The 18,521-nt window shown below is 38.0% G+C and overlaps 1 protein-coding gene across 1 annotated transcript in view; it reads right to left on the bottom strand.

Annotated features, from left to right (window-relative positions):
* The window catches only part of LOC115210623 (polyribonucleotide nucleotidyltransferase 1, mitochondrial-like), a 578,459-nt gene that overhangs the window by 134,242 nt on the left and 425,696 nt on the right, over nucleotides 1–18,521 (bottom strand). Inside the window, exon 23 of the mRNA XM_029779226.2 lies at nucleotides 13,092–13,198. Within this exon, the coding sequence (XP_029635086.2) occupies nucleotides 13,092–13,198 (107 nt within the window). The remainder of the gene's footprint in view (nucleotides 1–13,091; nucleotides 13,199–18,521) is intronic.

Raw genomic sequence — 18,521 nt, 5'->3', positions numbered from 1 at the left:
TCGTCGTCTTCTTCTTCTCCTCCTCCTCCTCCAAGTACCTTTCACTTGTATTGTTTATCATATCATTCATTACCCATCTGTCACATTCCATGTGCATCACACATCTGGACCAGTACCATCTTCTCCACATATTCAGGTTTTTCTCTCAGCTCATTTATGTTCCATATTTATGTGGGATAGCCATGTATCTTCCCTATAACAAGGCACATGCTCCTGTTACTCTATCATATTTTCAATTCCCAACACCAGACACAAAGCTACACTCTCATCTTCATCTTAAATACCACCATCCTACCCCATATGGATATGTGCTTTTTCCATTTTCCTTTTTGTGTTTACAAACGAAGTGAAAGAAGAAAGAGTATAAGCATGATGGGAGAAACAGGTAAACAGGCATGGGAAGATATTAGAGAGGGAGTAATGGAAGACTGTGACAGTTATATCACACCATCTAGGCAATAAGACAAAGAAAGAAGTTATCTTCACCACCAGAACAGTTCCCAGCTCTCAGTCAAAAAAAACCACTGAACTTTCTGTACATTTATAGAGAATGCCCTTCAGGAGTGACCAAGAAACTAGTGGTCCTTACTATCTCAAAGTACCGTATTTTAATGTGTATAAGGAACCCCTAATTTTGGGGACTTAAAATTTGGAAAAAAAGGTTTGTAAGGGATTATAATAGTATCCATGTATAAGAAACTCCTATATTTTGACAAAAAAGGGTTCCTTATACATGTTAAAATATGGTAAATATGACATTTTTCTCAAAGATTGAAAATCTGATCATCAGAGATAAATTTCAAACAACTGCTTGCTCACCTAGAGTTCAGCTTCATTCCCCTCTATTCCTAACCATTGCTGTCCTCATGAGGGATAGTCATCAGTTTGAAATATCACTGAGACTGCAAAAAGCATCACAGGTTTTTGCCAAATACAGAAGCCAATATTAGTTTGATAGTAAGAAAGGAATCAACCAGCGCAAATACACAGCTATATAGTAGCTATACTATAAAGTAAAATTACCAAATAGCATATCATCATCATCATCATTGTTGTCATCAGATCGAGCTAATCAGATTTTTTTTACTTCATTAATATCCATTAAAATCCTGTACAGCATTTGCAAGATCAGCCAAGCAACACCCCATATTAATACAGAACAGGTCAATGAAGGTTTTTTCTTGTTTTCATGATCAAGCTAATTGTATCTATGATGGGGATACCAATGAGTTCTTGCTTAGCTCTCCAGTAATGTCATGCAAATCACATGCATCTTTAGGAGTGGCTGTGTGGTAAGTAACTTGCTTACCAACCACATGGTTCCGGGTTCAGTCCCACTGCGTGGCACCTTGGGCAACTGTCTTCTACTATAGTCTCAGGTCGACCAAAGCCTTGTGAGTGAATTTGGTTAAGCAGAAACTGAAGGAAGCCTGTCGTATATATATATATATATATGTATGTTTGTGTATATGTTTGTCCCCCCAACATTGCTTGACAACCGATGGTGGTGTGTTTACGTCCATGTAACTAAGCGGTTCGGCAACAGAGACCGATAGAATAAGTACTAGGCTTACAAAGAATAAGTCCTAGAGTCGATTTGCTCGACTAAAGGCGGTGCTCCAGCATGGCCACGGTCAAATGACTGAAACAAGTAAAAAAGAGAATCATTAAGAAGCATTCCATGTCATATAATTAATAGAGTAACGGGATATCTGTTGGCTTTGATGATGAGCATTTCAATTCCTCAATCACTGAATTGGCTGAGTATTCCAAAGACATTACTTTTAATGTAATCCCCAAGCAGAACCAAATCAATTAGACACAACATGTCACAATCATAAATACTATCCATTTAGGGAGCTTCCACACAGGATCTGTCTGCTGAACCTTAGTCACACAAGGCTTAGCTTGACTACAGGCTAGAGTAAAAGACCTCTGTCCAAGAAACTATGCAGTGGGACTGAACTTGGGATGTCATAACTGTGAAGTGGAGTTTTTTTTTAACAGTTTATCCATGACTGTATATACATAACACTTAGTATGCACGTACACACATACACACACACAACCACCGGGCCATTGCGCCACCACACACACACACATATATACATGTGCACACAGATACAATCCTAATCACATGCACACACACCTCCACCCATTCACAAGCATATACACATATTTTTGAACATTCTCAGAATCATGTATACTTCTGTAAAAAAAAGAAGAAAAAACCCAAAAAATCTACATTTGTGTTCCTGTGCATATCTATGCACCCAGAGAAAGTAAGCGCCACCCTCCACCTCAGCGTTGGTGAAGAGGCTAATCTAATGAAAGGCCATTAGATTTAATGTCCAGCAACAGACGGCTGATGAAATGAAGAATGTCCTAGAGATAATTTCAAAAATAGCCATAACAATAACAATAAAGCCCTGAAATAGCAATGAACAGAGAGTAGGGGGTGGGGAAAGAGAAGTAGGTGGGGAGAAAACGGTATTGGTAGCTGTGAGGGGATATTGGAGATATGGAGGAATTATTGCATCAACAATGTCACTCGTAATGACGCTTGTGTATTTCCAGATTGCTTTGGTGGAGAAGAATCTTTGAATTCTTAAAGCAAACAATACAATGCAGTAAGAAGATTAGCTGTGATTCACAGTCAGCCTTGCTGAGGCTAGAAACGAAAATTTTGGTCAGCTCTTGTAAGCCATAGCTACTGGCACCACTGCTGATTATGACCACCACTGCCGATTACTACCAGTACCACTAGCCAGCATGCTCAGAGGCTCGGAAACAGGAGAGTGCAGGGGATACGAGCACACCCTGCTAAAAGTTTTTTGGGGGGGGTGATGAAAATGCTTTGAGCATCCTCCTGATAAACTTTGTCACCAAAATGAATGAGCAGAGAAGCATTTTTGGACTAATTTGAAAGATTACTTTTGTATTGGATTTAACTGATTTGATTGGCGCACAGCTAAAATAATATAAGAATAATAAAAATAATAATAATAATAGGTGCAGGTGTGGATTAGTGGTAAGAAGCTTGCTTCCCAACCACAGGGTTCCGGGTTCAGTCCCACTGCATGGCACCTTGGGCAAGTGTCTTCTATTATAACTTCAGGCCGTTCAAAGACTTGTGAGTGGATTTGTTAGATGGAAACAGAAAGAAGCCCGTCGTATATATGTATATATATTTAGGTGTGTGTCTTTGTGTCTGTGTTTGTCCCCTCACCATTGCTTGACAACCAATGTTGGTGTTTTTATGTTCCCAAAACTTAGCAGTTCGGCAAAATAGACTGATAGAATAAGTACCAGGCTTACAAAGAATAAGTTCCGGGGTTGATTTGTTCGACTAAAGGTGGTGCTCCAGCATGGCCACAGTCGAATGACTGAAAAGAGTAAAAGAGTAATAAAAAAAGAAAGAAACCAAGATCATAGATACTGCATTACCTGGGGATTCACGCGTAAGTGACAAAGAACTAGAAAAGACTGAAAAGTATAGACTACTAAAAGATGAAATTGCAAGGATGTGGACTACGAGGAGAGTGTCTGCCATTCTAGTAGTTGTAGGAACACTCGGAGCACTTACAACCAAGTTCGAGAAATATGTCAGAGAAATCGGAATCGACATGAGATCAGAGCAAGCCCCAAAAACTGCTCTTCTAGGGACAGCTAGGATTTTGAGATTGGTACTTGGATGTTGAATGTCTCTCATAATGATAATTAACAACCAAGAATCAAAGCTTATAATGTGCGGATAAAGACCCTGTGAAACCTCTGACAGCAGGCTGCTATCCACTCTCACAGAATTACCAGAACAAACAAGACTGAGCATTCTAAGAAGTAAAACAATAACAACAAGAACAATCCTTTCTATTATAGGCAAAGGGCCTGAAATTTGTGAGGAGGGGGCAAGTCAATTACATCGACCCCAGTGTGCAACCAGTACCCGAAAGAATGAAAAGCAAAGTTGACCCTGGCTTAATATAGTTCCTACAAACACAACTTTACCACAGGGCCATTTTCAAACTGCATTTTGGTCGTATTGAAACACTTAACATGGGAAGAAGGGAGGCAACCTAAGTGACACTCACACCATGTGTGCACTTCTCACTCGATGATGTCTGAATCTGTGTGTAACTGTCAATGTTATTACTGTTGTTGTTCTTGCTATTGTCGTCACCTAGTAAATTCACAAGATCACTTCATAAACTATGTATTTCTAAAGCCACAAGTTAAATTATGCGTCTATTGTTGTAAAGCAGACATGTTACTTGTTTCCTGCTTCGCATTCATAAAATTGTTTGTCCTATTAATTTTATTTCTTTCTGCATTGGAAGGCATTGCTTTGTCGACCGGTCACCATTACGAATGCAGTCAAACCAATAATAGACCAAAATTCAAATAAATTTGAAATAAAGTTGTTTGTTTTCACAAAAAAAAACAAAAAACAAATGAATAAATAATAAAAACAGTGCCTTGTAAAGTAGGGCTACACAAGAAAAAAAATAATAAACAGCATGAAAAAATATTAATCCAATTTTTCAGAAAACAGGTGATAATATCCAAAGTGAAAGAAGATGTTAATATTCATATGACGTCAAATTGAAGCGAAAGAAAGGAAAAAGAAATATTTTATTTCACAGAATTAAATTTTTTTGTCTCAGCAATAAAATGAAATAAAACCGACAAGCTTTGTACAAGGCTTGCACATATAAAATAATATAATCCAATATTTCAAAATCCTTCAGAAAACAATTCTGCACAAGTCCAAGTCAATAGTAAGAATGAACAAACACGTTTGCTCAGGGAGAATGCAATAATAGTTATGATGTTCACGATGATGATGATAATAATAATAGTAATAATAATAATGATGATGATGATGATAATGATAATAATAATAATAATAATAATGATGATGATGATGATGATGATAATAATAATAATAATGATACTAATAATAATAATGATAATAATAATAATAATAATAATAATAATAATAATAATAACAACAACAAATTGAAGACGAATGAAACTGAAAATAGGTGGGTAAAGAAAAGAATGCATGGTCAATTTCATAGGGATGTTGAAGATAAAACAGACAAAGAAAAAAGATGACTGCGGATGACTAAAAGTGATTTAAGGCTGAAAACAGAGGCTCTAATCTGTGCTGCCCAAGAGCAAGCACTAAGAACAAATTTGCTTAGCTTTCTGACCATACAGAACTGTATTATCTAATCAGTACAGAGCTGAGGTTGATTCATTCAACTGAAAATTCTTCAATGTGGTGCCCCATCATGGCCCCTGTCTAATGACCAAAACAAGATAGAAGATCCCATCATGGATATACACAGAATGGCTGACCAGTGAAAATGTATATCAACCAGATATATTATGCAAACATGAGATGTTGTCCTACTGACTTACCAAATGCTTTGAAGGATCATGATGGGAAGTGTGACTATGTCACACAACTCTTATCAACTTGATCACAAGATGATGGTACATATAGCCTTTTTCATCACTAATTCATTCATCACTGATCCGGATCATACAGTATGCTCCATTTCGTAAACCAGCAATGAGACTAACTGCAGAGGGATTACACGGTCCAACCATGTTATACCAAAAGATTGGGCTTTGATAACACAAGCTGATAGGAATTTGGATTTTCCTTGAACAGCAGAAACTCATCTAAGCAACCATTAGTGATGCTCAACTACCCAGAATGCAGTGGTTATCGCTTGTGTTTACATGACTGTACTATGAGGCAGGCTGTGTATTGTTTTATACTGATTTATGTACTCATACCCATGAACAGGGGACAAGTGACAGGAAAAGAATTTGAAGCCACCTGATCTCAACAAATGATGCAGACAAAAGTATTTTCCACAGAGATGATCAAGAAAATACATGATGGAGACAGCTTTGCTGCTGTGGGCTATGAGTTTGATATCAAGAATCTATCATTTGTTCCATTTACAGAGTGCATGGAGATGATTCATTCATCACCGATTCATTCATCACCGATTCATTCATCACTGATTCATTCATCACTGGTTCATTCATTACTGATTCATTCACCACTGATTCATTAACCACTGTGTTTTTTTGTAACTAAAGCATCATGATGCTCAAGTATACATGTAATTTCCTCCCAAACCATGTAGCTATGTTACAAGTTACTGTTATTCTTCTTTTAGTCACTGTTGTTAGGAAACTAAAAAGCATGATCAAAAAAGTGCCCTATAAAGTGCTTAGCAAATTTTCTTTTAGATTCAGGGTCCAATCGTCACTAAAGAGAGAAAATCAACTTAGAACCCATACCTCAGGAGACAATTAAATAATCTACATCGCTTCTGCAAAATGTTTCGGCTTGTACTAATGCTTATAAAAAAAATCATAGGTGCAGACATGGCCGTGTGGTGAGAAGCTTGCAGAACCGTTAACACGCTGGGCGAAATGCGTAGCCGTATTTCGTCTGCCGCTACGTTCTGAGTTCAAATTCTGCCGAGGTCGACTTTGCCTTTCATCCTTTCGGGGTCGATAAATTAAGTACCAGTTATGCACTGGGGGTCGATGTAATCGACTTAATCCGTTTGTCTGCTCTTGTTTGTCCCCTCTGTGTTTAGCCCCTTATGGGCAATAAAGAAATAAGAAGCTTGCTTCCAAACCACATGGTTCCAGGTTCAGTCCCACTGTATGGCACCTTGAGCAAGTGTCTTCTATTATAGCTCCATACCAACCAAAGCCTTGTAAGTAGATTTGGTAGATGGAAACTGAAAGAAGCCTGTCATATATATATATATATATATATATATATAGAGAGAGGAGAGAGAGAGAGGTTATGAGAGGTAATGGTGTCAAGTAATGCTGAATCAGTGCTATGGATAGACCATAGATTCGGTGATTATGCGAATAAGGGGTAATAGGCCATTAAGAATGAAATGTCCAATTTTCTTATGCACCAAGTTTGAGCTGTTAACTCTAATGCTTTATCCTGACAATTCTTTGTTTCACAACATTGAAGAGCTACATCCTCACTTTTCGAAATGCAATTCATGGTGTCTGATTATGTTGTGAGTTTTCTCTTGTAAATCAATTTTTTGAACCCATGGATAGATAAAAAATTTGTGGTGTTTATAAATATGAGCTCCTTTGTAGAACCAATGCATCCCAGACAGCTCGAAACATCAATGAGGTGTTTGGTGAAGATGTGGCGAATGAGCATACTGTATGTTGATGGTTTGACAAGTTCCGGTCTGGTGACTTTACTCTTGAAAATCAGCCCCATGGTAACCCTGAGACCAAGGTGGATAATGATGAGCTGGAAACTGTTGTGGAAGTGGATATATCTCAAACTCACTGAGTTAGAAGCAAGGTTTGATGTTTCAATTCCAACTGAATTGGACCATCTGAAACAAATCAGCAAAGTAAAGAAGCTGGACAAATGGGTACCACATGAACTGAACAAGCACCAACTGACACACATTGTATGTTGTGTTCTTGAGCAAGGCAGTCTATTTAATGTTGCTCCAATTCACTCAATTGCAGAAATGAGTTGGGACGTCACTAGTGACAAGATGTATCGGCCTTTGCCTTCCCGTTGGACAATGTGGAGAGGAGAGGTTTGTATGCATCGGCAAATGCTGGTCTTCCATAAAACAACTTTGCCCAGACTTGTGCCTTGGAGGCTAACTTTTTAAAAGTAATCCCATTGTCATTCTTGACTGAAGGGGGTCTTTATACATCTATATATTTATATATATATACATACATGTATACCTACAAACATGCATGCATACATACATACATACATACATACACATACATACATACGTATATGTATGTGTACGTTTGTGTATAGTGTTGTTATGTGATTACATGAAGGTTGTAGATGATGATGATGCTTGTCATCATTATCATGAAAGTGAAACTGTTCATTTATGTTCTTCAATGAAAAGCATGTCTAATCATGAGGGAAATAGTACCTTGCTTGGAAACAGAGGAGGGTTGACGACAGGAAGAGCATCCAGCCATAGAAAAGCTGCCTCATACAAAATTCTGATTGATCCACGCTAGCATGGGAAAGTGAGCATTATACGGTGATGAGGATGATGATGAGGATGAGGATGATGATGATGATGGTGGTGATGATGGTAATGATGATGATGATGATGATGATGACGATGATGGTAATGATGATGATTATGATGATCCCTATACATTCTGATTTCAAATCCCAACAGAATTAGCTCTGACTTTTATTCTTCTGGGCAAGCGAGGGGTGCAATAAATTAAATTAAGCAACAGTTAGATAAATGATCACAGAGAGGGGGTGGGAGGGGGGGGAAAGAGGGGGGAAATCAATTTAATCATCTCCCTCATGCCACCTTCGCCCCCCCTCACCCCATCCCCATCGTCACCTTTGCCCCCCCTCCCCCACTGGCCATCATCTCCAAAAAAAAAAAAAGGAAAAAAAAAGCCATATATAACTCTGAGTTGATGTTAGATATCATTATTATATATTTTATTGTTATTTTTCGAAATGAATCAGTTGTTATTTTAGTTGAGACTGGAATGAAACATTCGTTATGCTTGTCAAAATACAATGACAATAAATTATATTGAGCTGAATTTAATTTAATTGAATTACACTATAAAACTTGGTATATAACAACACTGATAATAATAATAAAAATGATAATAATAATAATAATGATAATGATGATGATGATGATAATAATAATAATAGTATTGATAATGATAATAATAACAACAACAACAACAACAACAACAACAATGGTGATGATAGAAATATTGTTTGGGCTGTTAACCTTATTTCTCCCGGGTGTTTTGTTCTTTTCTGAAGTAAAAAAAAAGTTAGCACCAGCATGGCTGTGTGGTTATGAGGTTTGCTTTCCAGCCCCAGAATAATCAGGTTCAGTCCCACTACACAGTAGCTTGAGCAAGTTTCTTCGGTTATAGTCCTGGTTCAACCAAGAACCGTGTGAGTGAATATGGTAAACAGTAAGTGGGTCGCACAAAACACATACGTGCTTGTTTGTGTGTATGCATGTGCAAAGGACCAAGATGCTTGGCGCCTTGCTGCACTCCAGAAGACCTGTACTCTGCAGCTGAATTGTTAAGACTGGCCCTTCTAGGGGTGTAAAGCACTGCCACATAAAAGCACCTGCGTGGTGCCCCATAAAAGTGCCCATGTGGTGACATGGTAAAACACCTGTGCAGCAACATGTAAAAGTGTTTATGCAGTGCCACAGTGAAAGCACCCAGCACATTCTGTAAAGAAGCTGGCGTTAGGAAAAGCATCCAGCTGTAGAAACCATACCACAACAGACAGGACTCTAATGCAGCCCCACCAGCTGACCAGCCCTGGTTACACTGTCGAACCCATGCCAGCATGGACAATGGATATTAAATGACGATGATGTGTGTGTGTGTGTGTGCACATACATATTTGTGTTCACTTGTTCACGTCCACATGACTTAGCAGTTTGTTAAATCGAGCCCAAAAGACTAAGGACCAGGCATACAGTAAGTGTTAGGGATTTGTCTCATTGCCTAAATCCTTTGAGACTAAACCCAGCAGGGCCACAGTCCAATGACCGAAATAAAGGAACAGGATGAGGAAACTTATGTAAAGAAATGCTGAGCTCTAATTATGGACGGCACCTGCAGAAGGGGCAAACCCTGGAAGACGTGGGACGAAGTGTTGACAAAGGCAAGAATGCCAAGGGATCAGGAGATGTGGTGATTTGCTGTACTTGACAAGGTGTGTCAAGTTAAGTAAAACCACGGTCCTCCATGCATATAAATGTATCCTTTCAGGTGCTGGTGCCACTTAAAAAGCACCTGTTCCAGTGCTGTGTTAACACACCTGTGCTGGTGCTGTGCAAACACACCATTGCCAGCTGATAGAATGGTTTGATGCGTTGAATGAAATCCCGTTTACTATTTCTTCAGACTCTTTACATTCTTGATTCAAATTCCGCCAAAGGCGACGAGTGGCAGAAACGTTAGCACACCGGGTGAAATGCTTATCAGTATTTTGTCTGTCTTTACATTCTGAGTTCAAATTCCATCAAGGTGGACTTGCCTTTCATCCTTTCAGGGTCGATAAATTAAGTACCAGTTGTGTACTGAGGTCAATCTAATCAACTGGCCCTCTCCCCAGAAATTACAGGCCATGTGCCTAGAGTAGAAAAGAATGTGAAATGAAGTGCTTTGCTCAACAGTACAATGCATCACATGGTCTAGGAATCAAGACCATGGTTTTGCAATAATGAGGGGCAACACCCTCGTCACTAGCTCACATTCCTTTGCTTCATTCAATGCAGGCTCAGCTTATACCAGAACACATCCAATAACCCAAGCTTCACAACATATTCTCTTAAACTATAAAATATCATGGCTGTCATTTATCCTTAAGTCAACCCTTATCAAACATATATCTATAATAAAAATCCTTTGAGCCTTAAGCATCTCATCTTATTTTCACGAATAGTACACCCTGGACTACATTATCTGATGTGTTCCTGGTTTAAGGTAATAGGCACAGGCATGGCTGTGTGGTTATGAAGCCTGCTTCCAGACCATGTAGTCTTGGGTTCAGTCCCATGGTGCGACACCTTGGGAATGTGACTTCTATTATAGCCCCAGGTTGACCAGAACCTTGTGAGTGGATCTGGTAGAAGGAAACTGAAATAAGTGTGTGCATGCTTGTGTATATACCTTTGTCTAGACATCACACAATGGTTGTAAATGAGCATTGTTGTTTTCAGTCTTCCATGAAAAACATGTCAAACTATGGTCAAATAACACCTTGCTTGGAAACAGGTGAGGGTTAGCAACAGGAAGGGCCTCAACAAATTCCATCTGACCCATGCAAGCATGGAAAAGTGGGCATTGAATGATGATGGTGATGATTGTGTGTTTTGAAGAACATTTAGGTGCTATTTCTAGAAGGTTGAGTGACTACATAGAGGCTCCTTCATTGGACTTGTGCTATAGAATGTTGTAAAATGAGAGAGCAGATTGACTAAATGTACACATATTATATAACACTGCCACATAGAAAAGACAACAGGTTCCGAATACAATAATATTATGCTACTGCAAGGTTGCTGCTGCAGAAAAACAAAAGGAAAAAAATCGAAAACAGAAAAGAAAAGGAAAAATAAATGAAAAGCCTGACTTCAACAGAGATAACGAAAGAGAAAATTAATATTGAATTAAAAATTAAATTATGACAGAATTACAATTACCAAATTAAGTAAAGAAATTCTTGAAGATAAAATTAAATCTGAAAATATTAAAATATAACATTAAGCAAAGAAAAAAGAAAACAAAAGGCAAATAAAAAATTTATCTAAGAAGGAAAAATTATCAATCAATAAACAAATTTTCTAAAATATTTTTCTTTCCAGCTTTCCAATCAGTTAATGATGTGGGTTAAAATGGTTTATAAATTGAGACAATTACACAAGTTTTCTTGAAGTGGTGTCATTTGAAAAACTGTTATATGAATACTCAAACCAAATAACCCAGCACTTTATCTTTAATTTTTTTTTTTATAAATATGTTTTAAAAACTTCCTTTATTAATTATGAGTTATCATCATAACACTGTATCAACCAGTCTATCATGTTGTTATACATTGCTGGTCACAGTGCATTTCCTCGCATTGTTGTAGCTTTTGAACAATGCCACCTCACTGGCTTGGTCAGCAGGCCAACATTCCCCCTGATCAGAAGGCTAGTCTGTCACAGGGTTACCGTTTACAGCTGAGTGGACTGGACTAACATGAAATAAAGTGTTTTGTCCAAGAACATAATACAACCCCACTCTGGCAATCAAAATCACAATCTTGCAGTATTGAGTGCAACACCCAAATCACAATGCCACACACCTAATGGTTTACAAACCATTAAAACATGGGTTATAATGGTTTGTAAATCTTGACACATAAAGGTATAGCTGTGTGGTGAAGATGCTTGCTTGGAAACCACACAGTTTCAGGTTCAATTCCCTTGCGTGTCACCATGGACAAATGTCTTCTACACTTGTCCCAAACTATAGCCCCTCACCACAAAGGCCTTATTGCAGTCTGGTAACTTGTGTGCCGCACTGACCCTCAGAGCTATGCCAGCACAATGCAAGCTTCTGGTAGGGCCTCCCATCCTGGACAGGTCAAAGGACAGAAGTCAGTCTAATATGGACCATTTTTTCCCAGAGGTAAAAATGGGCTTGCATGGGACCAACACTCCTACCTAGAAAAAAGGCTATATATATATATATATAGGTTCCACATAAAAAGCACCCAGACTATTTTCTGAAGTGGTTGGCTTTAGGAAGAGCACCTAGCTGTAAAAACCATGCCAAAACAGACAGTGAAGTCTGATGCAATCTTCTGGCTTGCCAGCTCATACCAAACCATTCAACCCATGCCAGCATGGAAAATGGACATTTATTGAATGAATGAATGAATGAATGAGTGAGTGAATGAATGAATACATACATACATACATACATAGACAGACATATATACATAGACAGACAGACAGACAGATAAATAAATAGACAGATATATGGATAGAGAGATAGATGATTAGACAGATAGAGAGACAGAGAGAGAGATATTGTGTAATTAAAACACGTTTAACTTTTTAACATAAGTGGAGAATAAACTGATTCTATGTTTGGAAAATAGAAACATAATTACGGAGATGTACTTGCATAGCAAGTGACCTGATATGAGATCGTGGGCTGGAACGAAAACAATTGTAGCGTGGAAGATGTTTATAAGCCATTTAAGAAACATGCAAAAAACGTTAGATTCACTTCAACATTTAAATTTAATTTGTCAAAATAATGTTTTCACAGAATAAATGATTTTGTATCACACTCAACAGAAATTATATTGGTATATGTACTCCTAAAGGGAGCCACACCAATGCCTATGTGTAACAACTATTCTTTTTGATTTTGTTTTCTGGTTAGTTCTTCATTTGTAGTGTGTCCTGTGGCTGAAATTCAATCGGTGTAAAAAATGAAAGGAGAAAATGACTTACTTCTTCTTTCAGGTAATTATCAATCATTTCTTGGGCTTCCTCGAAAGCACTTTGGTTGGGAGCAAAGATCTGGAATGTGGTCTCATCAATCGGTGTGATTGTCACACCTAGCAGGGGAGAAAACAGAAAAAAAAGAAAACGTAAAACTTAGCGAAGGCGGAGGTAATAATGGTTTCAAATTTTGCCACAAGGACAGAAACTTTGGGAGAGGAGGGTAAGTCGATTACCTCGACCCTAGTTTTCAACTGGTTCTTATTTTATCGACACCAAAAGGATGAAAGGCAAAGTCAACCTTGGTGGAATTTGAACTCAAAACACAGTGACGAGTGAAATAGCAATAAGCATTTCATCCAGCGTGCTAATAATTCTGCCAGCTCGCCATCTTTAATAATAATAATAATAATAACAAAAAGGAGGTGAAGGACAACCATAATGACCACAATGATGGTGATGATTTGAAGTTGGAGATAAAAAGACTGTGGTCATCAGAGAAGGTGAGCATCATACACATCGTAGCCATGTCTAGATGTCACATGATGATTGTAAATGAGCATCATCGTCATACAAGTGGGGTTGTTTGTTTCCAATCTTCCATGGAAAACGTGTAGCTACAAGGAAATATTTCCTTGCTTGGAAACAGGTGAGAGTTGGTGATAGAAAGAGTATCAGTTATAGAAAATCTGTTTCAGCAAATTGTATGATGATGATGATGACAGACATAGTTTGCCAGTTCAAACATGTTCGACAAGCCAGAGGCCACCACAGAAGATATAATACCAACATCTGTTGACTTTGTTGCTGTTGTTGTTGTTAAGCAACAAGACAGGTAATGGTGATTAGGTGATGGTCTAGGGCTTAGGGGCGGGAGACCTCAGAACTTGGAAAAAAAAAACTTTGGTTGTCTTGTTGTAGTCAAGGGCTCTTTGTTGATGCCCAACACTACTGGGAGGTGGCCCTCGAAGTCGCTGGAAATGGAGATCTCCAGGTCCAAATTCTTGAACAGCTGTTGCTGCTGCTGCTTGGCCTGAATCAGTTCTTACAGAACACATCTAAGACCACATTACTGAACAAATATTTCGCATTTTAAGACAGTAGGGTGTGATCTGAGGAAGATCTGTGTTCTATTTCTAGCAGGATGACTAGCCACGTCAAAGCAAATTTGTTGGCTCATCAGGGTTTGTTGTTAACTTTGAACCGATGGCTCCTGTGACCCCTTCATTCAGCACCTTAAATTCATAAGCACCATGCTTTGTAGTTCCGTTAATAAATCTTTAATTATAACGACTTGTAAATTATATTCGAATTATTCGTCTAATAGCTTTCATTGTTTCTTTTCGCTTTTATCAAACAAAACCAATTTGGTATACGGAAAGGTGGATTAGCAGAAGGTGATCTCAATAGAGAAAAGAGTAAAGCAAGCAGAAATACGAAATGTGAACAACAATAGGAGACGATCACGTAAACCTGAAATAACTTGGTCGAACATTAAACGAGAATAACAAAAATAAACAGATAGATAAATAAATAAATGAATGAAGGAATAAATAAATAAAAGCAGTAAGCTAAGAACTAAAAGGAAAAGAGTGACAATGGTGTTAAAGCGCAAAGCTGGGATCATAATGGTTTGCACCTTCCAAACAACTACAAATAAGACCTTGCAAGTGCAATAATAACCACAACCATCAGATCTACCAACACCACTGTCGTAACAACAACTACAACAACTGCATTGTTTTTGGGTTTTTTTTTTTTGCTTTTTGTTGTTTTTCATTTTTATTTTCCAGTTGCTTGGTGATGGAATCGCTAAAACCATTGGAGAACAAAGACTGTTTGCAGAACAAAGATACAGAGAAAAATGAAGAATGTTCAGAAGAGAAACAAAATAAATAGAAATGGAATATTGTGACATAAATTTCAATTGAGAACACATTACAGGACTATTGTTATTATTATTATTGTTATTATTATTTTTGTTGTTGTTGTTGTCAGCTTGCAGAATCATTAGCATGCTGGTTGAAATGCTTAGCAGCATTTTGCCCATCACTATGTCCTGTGTTCAAATTCTGCCGAAGTTGGCTTTGCCTTTCATCTTTTCAGGGTCAAAAAATTAAATACCAGTAAAACACTGGGGTCAACCGTAATCAACTAATTCCTTCCCCTCAAATTTCAGGCCTTGTGCCTTTGTGTAGAAAGGGCTATTATTGTTATTGCAACTACTACTACTACTACTACTACTACTACTACTACTGCAACTACTACTACTACTACTACTACTACTACTACTACTACTACTACTGCTGCTGCTGCTGCAACTGCTACTACTACTGCTGCTGTCAGTGCTGTAGGCAGTGAGCTGGCAGAATCTTTAGCATGCCAAACAAAATGCTTCGCAGCATTTCATCGATCTGTATGTCCTGAGTTCAAATTCCACCAAGGATGACTTTATCTTTCATTCTTTCAGGATCGATAAAATTGAGTGAGTGCGATTACGATGGTGTGTTACTAAACTCTCTGGTCTGAGTTTGGGTGAGCAAGTGTCATGTCAATAGTGTCAAGGTACAATTTTTTCAGCAAGATTTTCAACCTTATTGCAAGCTTCACCAGTTCTTCCTCCCAACTTCTTCAGATTCTAGACGTTGTGACAAAGAAAATGATACACTAACCTCGAAAATGGCTGGTGTGATGCTTACGGTACTCTGTTACTAAACACCTCATTTCTAATAGGTCAAGGGACCACACTGAGGCCTCCTATTCCCAAGTCATTCTCAATAAATAGGCTTGTGTTCAAAAACACTCTAGCCATGACCACTCTGTCTCTTCTTCCTAGGACTACATTATTAACCCTTTTGTTACCATATTTCTATGGAAATATGCTGACTTTGCTTCAGTTAATTTTCATAATAATGAGGAACTTTGTAAAATAAATCTCTCATTATTAAGCTGTTGTTTGGATCTTCATCATCATCACCATCGTCGTTTAACGTCCGCTTTTCATGCTAGCATGCGTTGGACGATTTTGACTGATGGCTGGCGAACCAGATGGCTGCACCAGGCTTCAATCTTGATCTGGCAGAGTTTCTACAGCTGGATGCCCTTCCTAACGCCAACCACTCCGAGAGTGTAGTGGGTGCTTTTACGTACCACTGGCACGGGGCCAATCAGGTGATACTGGCAACGACCTCACTCAAATCTTTTTACACATGCCACCAGCACAGGTGCCAGTAAGTTGATGCTGGTAAGGATCACGCTTGAATGGTGCCTTAAATATACATTTGGATCTTAAATTTATGGAAGGTTTTAATTTAAACAACTTGAAAATAGGAAATGTTTATCATACAGAGGCAGTCTTAGGCAGGTTGGTAAGAAAAGAATTAGATGTGTTTTTACATTCTTAAAGAACAGAATGTTACCTGAGGGAGAGTGGTTGCTAATTCTAGCAAGTCAAATAATTGCACAAACCACAAACACTCCCTCATTGGTTATTCCTAACATATTTTATATGAGGCAAACATGACAGCAATATATTGGGTTGTCCGAAAAGATCTTGCCGATTTATAGTAGCTTACCATTCGACTTATTTTAGAACATGGTTGAGTGCATAAAATAGGATTTGACTACATCTCCATTTAGAGCACAGTTTAAGCTATCTTTACGTGGAAGAAGATTTATGTTCCTATAACCTGTGTTAATTCTGTAACCCTAGAAATAGAAGATAAGAAAGTTCTTTTTCGGCACTTGATGCTTTGGGAACCAGATAAAAATTGCTGCAGCTTGGCTGGGATTTGTTACCCCACCCTCCATATTCACCAGATATTGCTCCTTCGGATTTCCACTTATTCAGGTCTCTGCAGAATAGTCTTAATGGTAAAAATTTCAATTCCTTGGATGACGTAAAAAGATACCTTGATGAATTCTTTGCCATGAAACCACCACAATTCTGGGGAGAGAGTATTTTCAAGTCAAAGAAAAGATGGAGACGAATTGTGCAACAAAATGGTTCATATTTGGTTGAATAAAAATATAATGGCAAGTATTTATCGACCTTTTCCTTTCCTTAAAAAATCGGCACGAACTTTCCGGACAACCCAATAAATTGCCTTTAAACAGCCATAGCAATGTTTGAACTCATAAATTTGAGACAAGGAGTTGGGTACCTTAAATTCAAACTCTAAATATTTTTTTTTAATTTCAGAAGAGAAAAGAACTTTTCAAACTTTGAACAAACTAAAATGGTTTGCAGCCAGTTGTTTCACACCTCTGGTGCTGATAAAATAATTACAAAGAAACGGTATGAAGTGAAATGCTCAGGAATAGATAGAAAAATTAATATTAATTCGATTAGAATTTAAATGAAACAAAATTGAATTTAAACAAACTATGGTCAGAACTTGAAATTTCTAATCAGGTGTGACATTGTTCTGTAAAACAGTGTAAATACAAGAGCTGCAGGCCTGAAAATAACACAGTCTGCATACATAGCAGCAGAAACCATTTTCGGTCAGGAAGTGGGGGGGGGAGGGACAAAAAAAACAAAAGATAGAGAAAAAAAAAGGAGAATTTTTTTATCTTGGCTGATCAAATTTAAAGAATTAAAGCAAGGTGTATAAGATGACTGATGATAGCAATGATAGCTGTAATGGCAAGTAAAGTGACAATGATAACGATTATGATGATAATAATTATAACGAAGGTAATGGTGATACCAACAGAGAGAGGTTTTAATGTCAGAGATAAAGGAAAAGATTACAGTGGTGATGATGATGATGATGTTTTATTTTCTTCAGTAATACAAGGTGACAAATTTCTAATGCATAATCTCATTCTATCCCTATCTCTTGCCTTGCCCCAATCATCCAGTTTCTCCCATCGTACTCATGTTCCTTTCATCTGCTCGTTCTGGGTTTTTTTTTCACTTCTGTTGTCATTCTCTATTTCGTTCACCTTCGTGGTTATGTCCAGCTGAGCAGAGAAACGCACTGTAAAGGAGCAAGGAAATTCTTTGATCTTATGAAGTGCAAGGCAACCTTAGTAGTGCTGGTGTCGCTATAAAGTGAACCAAGTACTTTGCAACCCTTCTTTCTCTCTGCCAACTTGCTGACCACTTGGTCAGCAAGTACGCCAATACAAGGTCAGGTTGAGAAGATCCTTCAGTCATGTTAAAGGCATGATAACCTTTCTGGATTTAATACTATAATAAAATGCACTATGATGGGCCTCTTGCCTTAAAAACTCAGCAAAAAGTGAAATGCAAGAACATAGGTGCAGGCGTGGCTGTGTGGTAAGAAGCTTGATTCCCAACCACATGGTTCTGGGTTCAGTCCCACTGTGTGGCACCTTGGGCATGTGTCTTCTGCTATAGCCTTGGGACAATGAAAGCCTTGTGAGTGGATCTGGTTGAGAGAAATTGAAAGTAGCCCATCATATATATAT

The sequence above is a fragment of the Octopus sinensis genome, linkage group LG4 (assembly GCF_006345805.1).
Source record: "Octopus sinensis linkage group LG4, ASM634580v1, whole genome shotgun sequence".
Classification (NCBI taxonomy): domain Eukaryota; kingdom Metazoa; phylum Mollusca; class Cephalopoda; order Octopoda; family Octopodidae; genus Octopus; species Octopus sinensis.
This window is presented reverse-complemented; position numbering and strand designations above follow the sequence as displayed.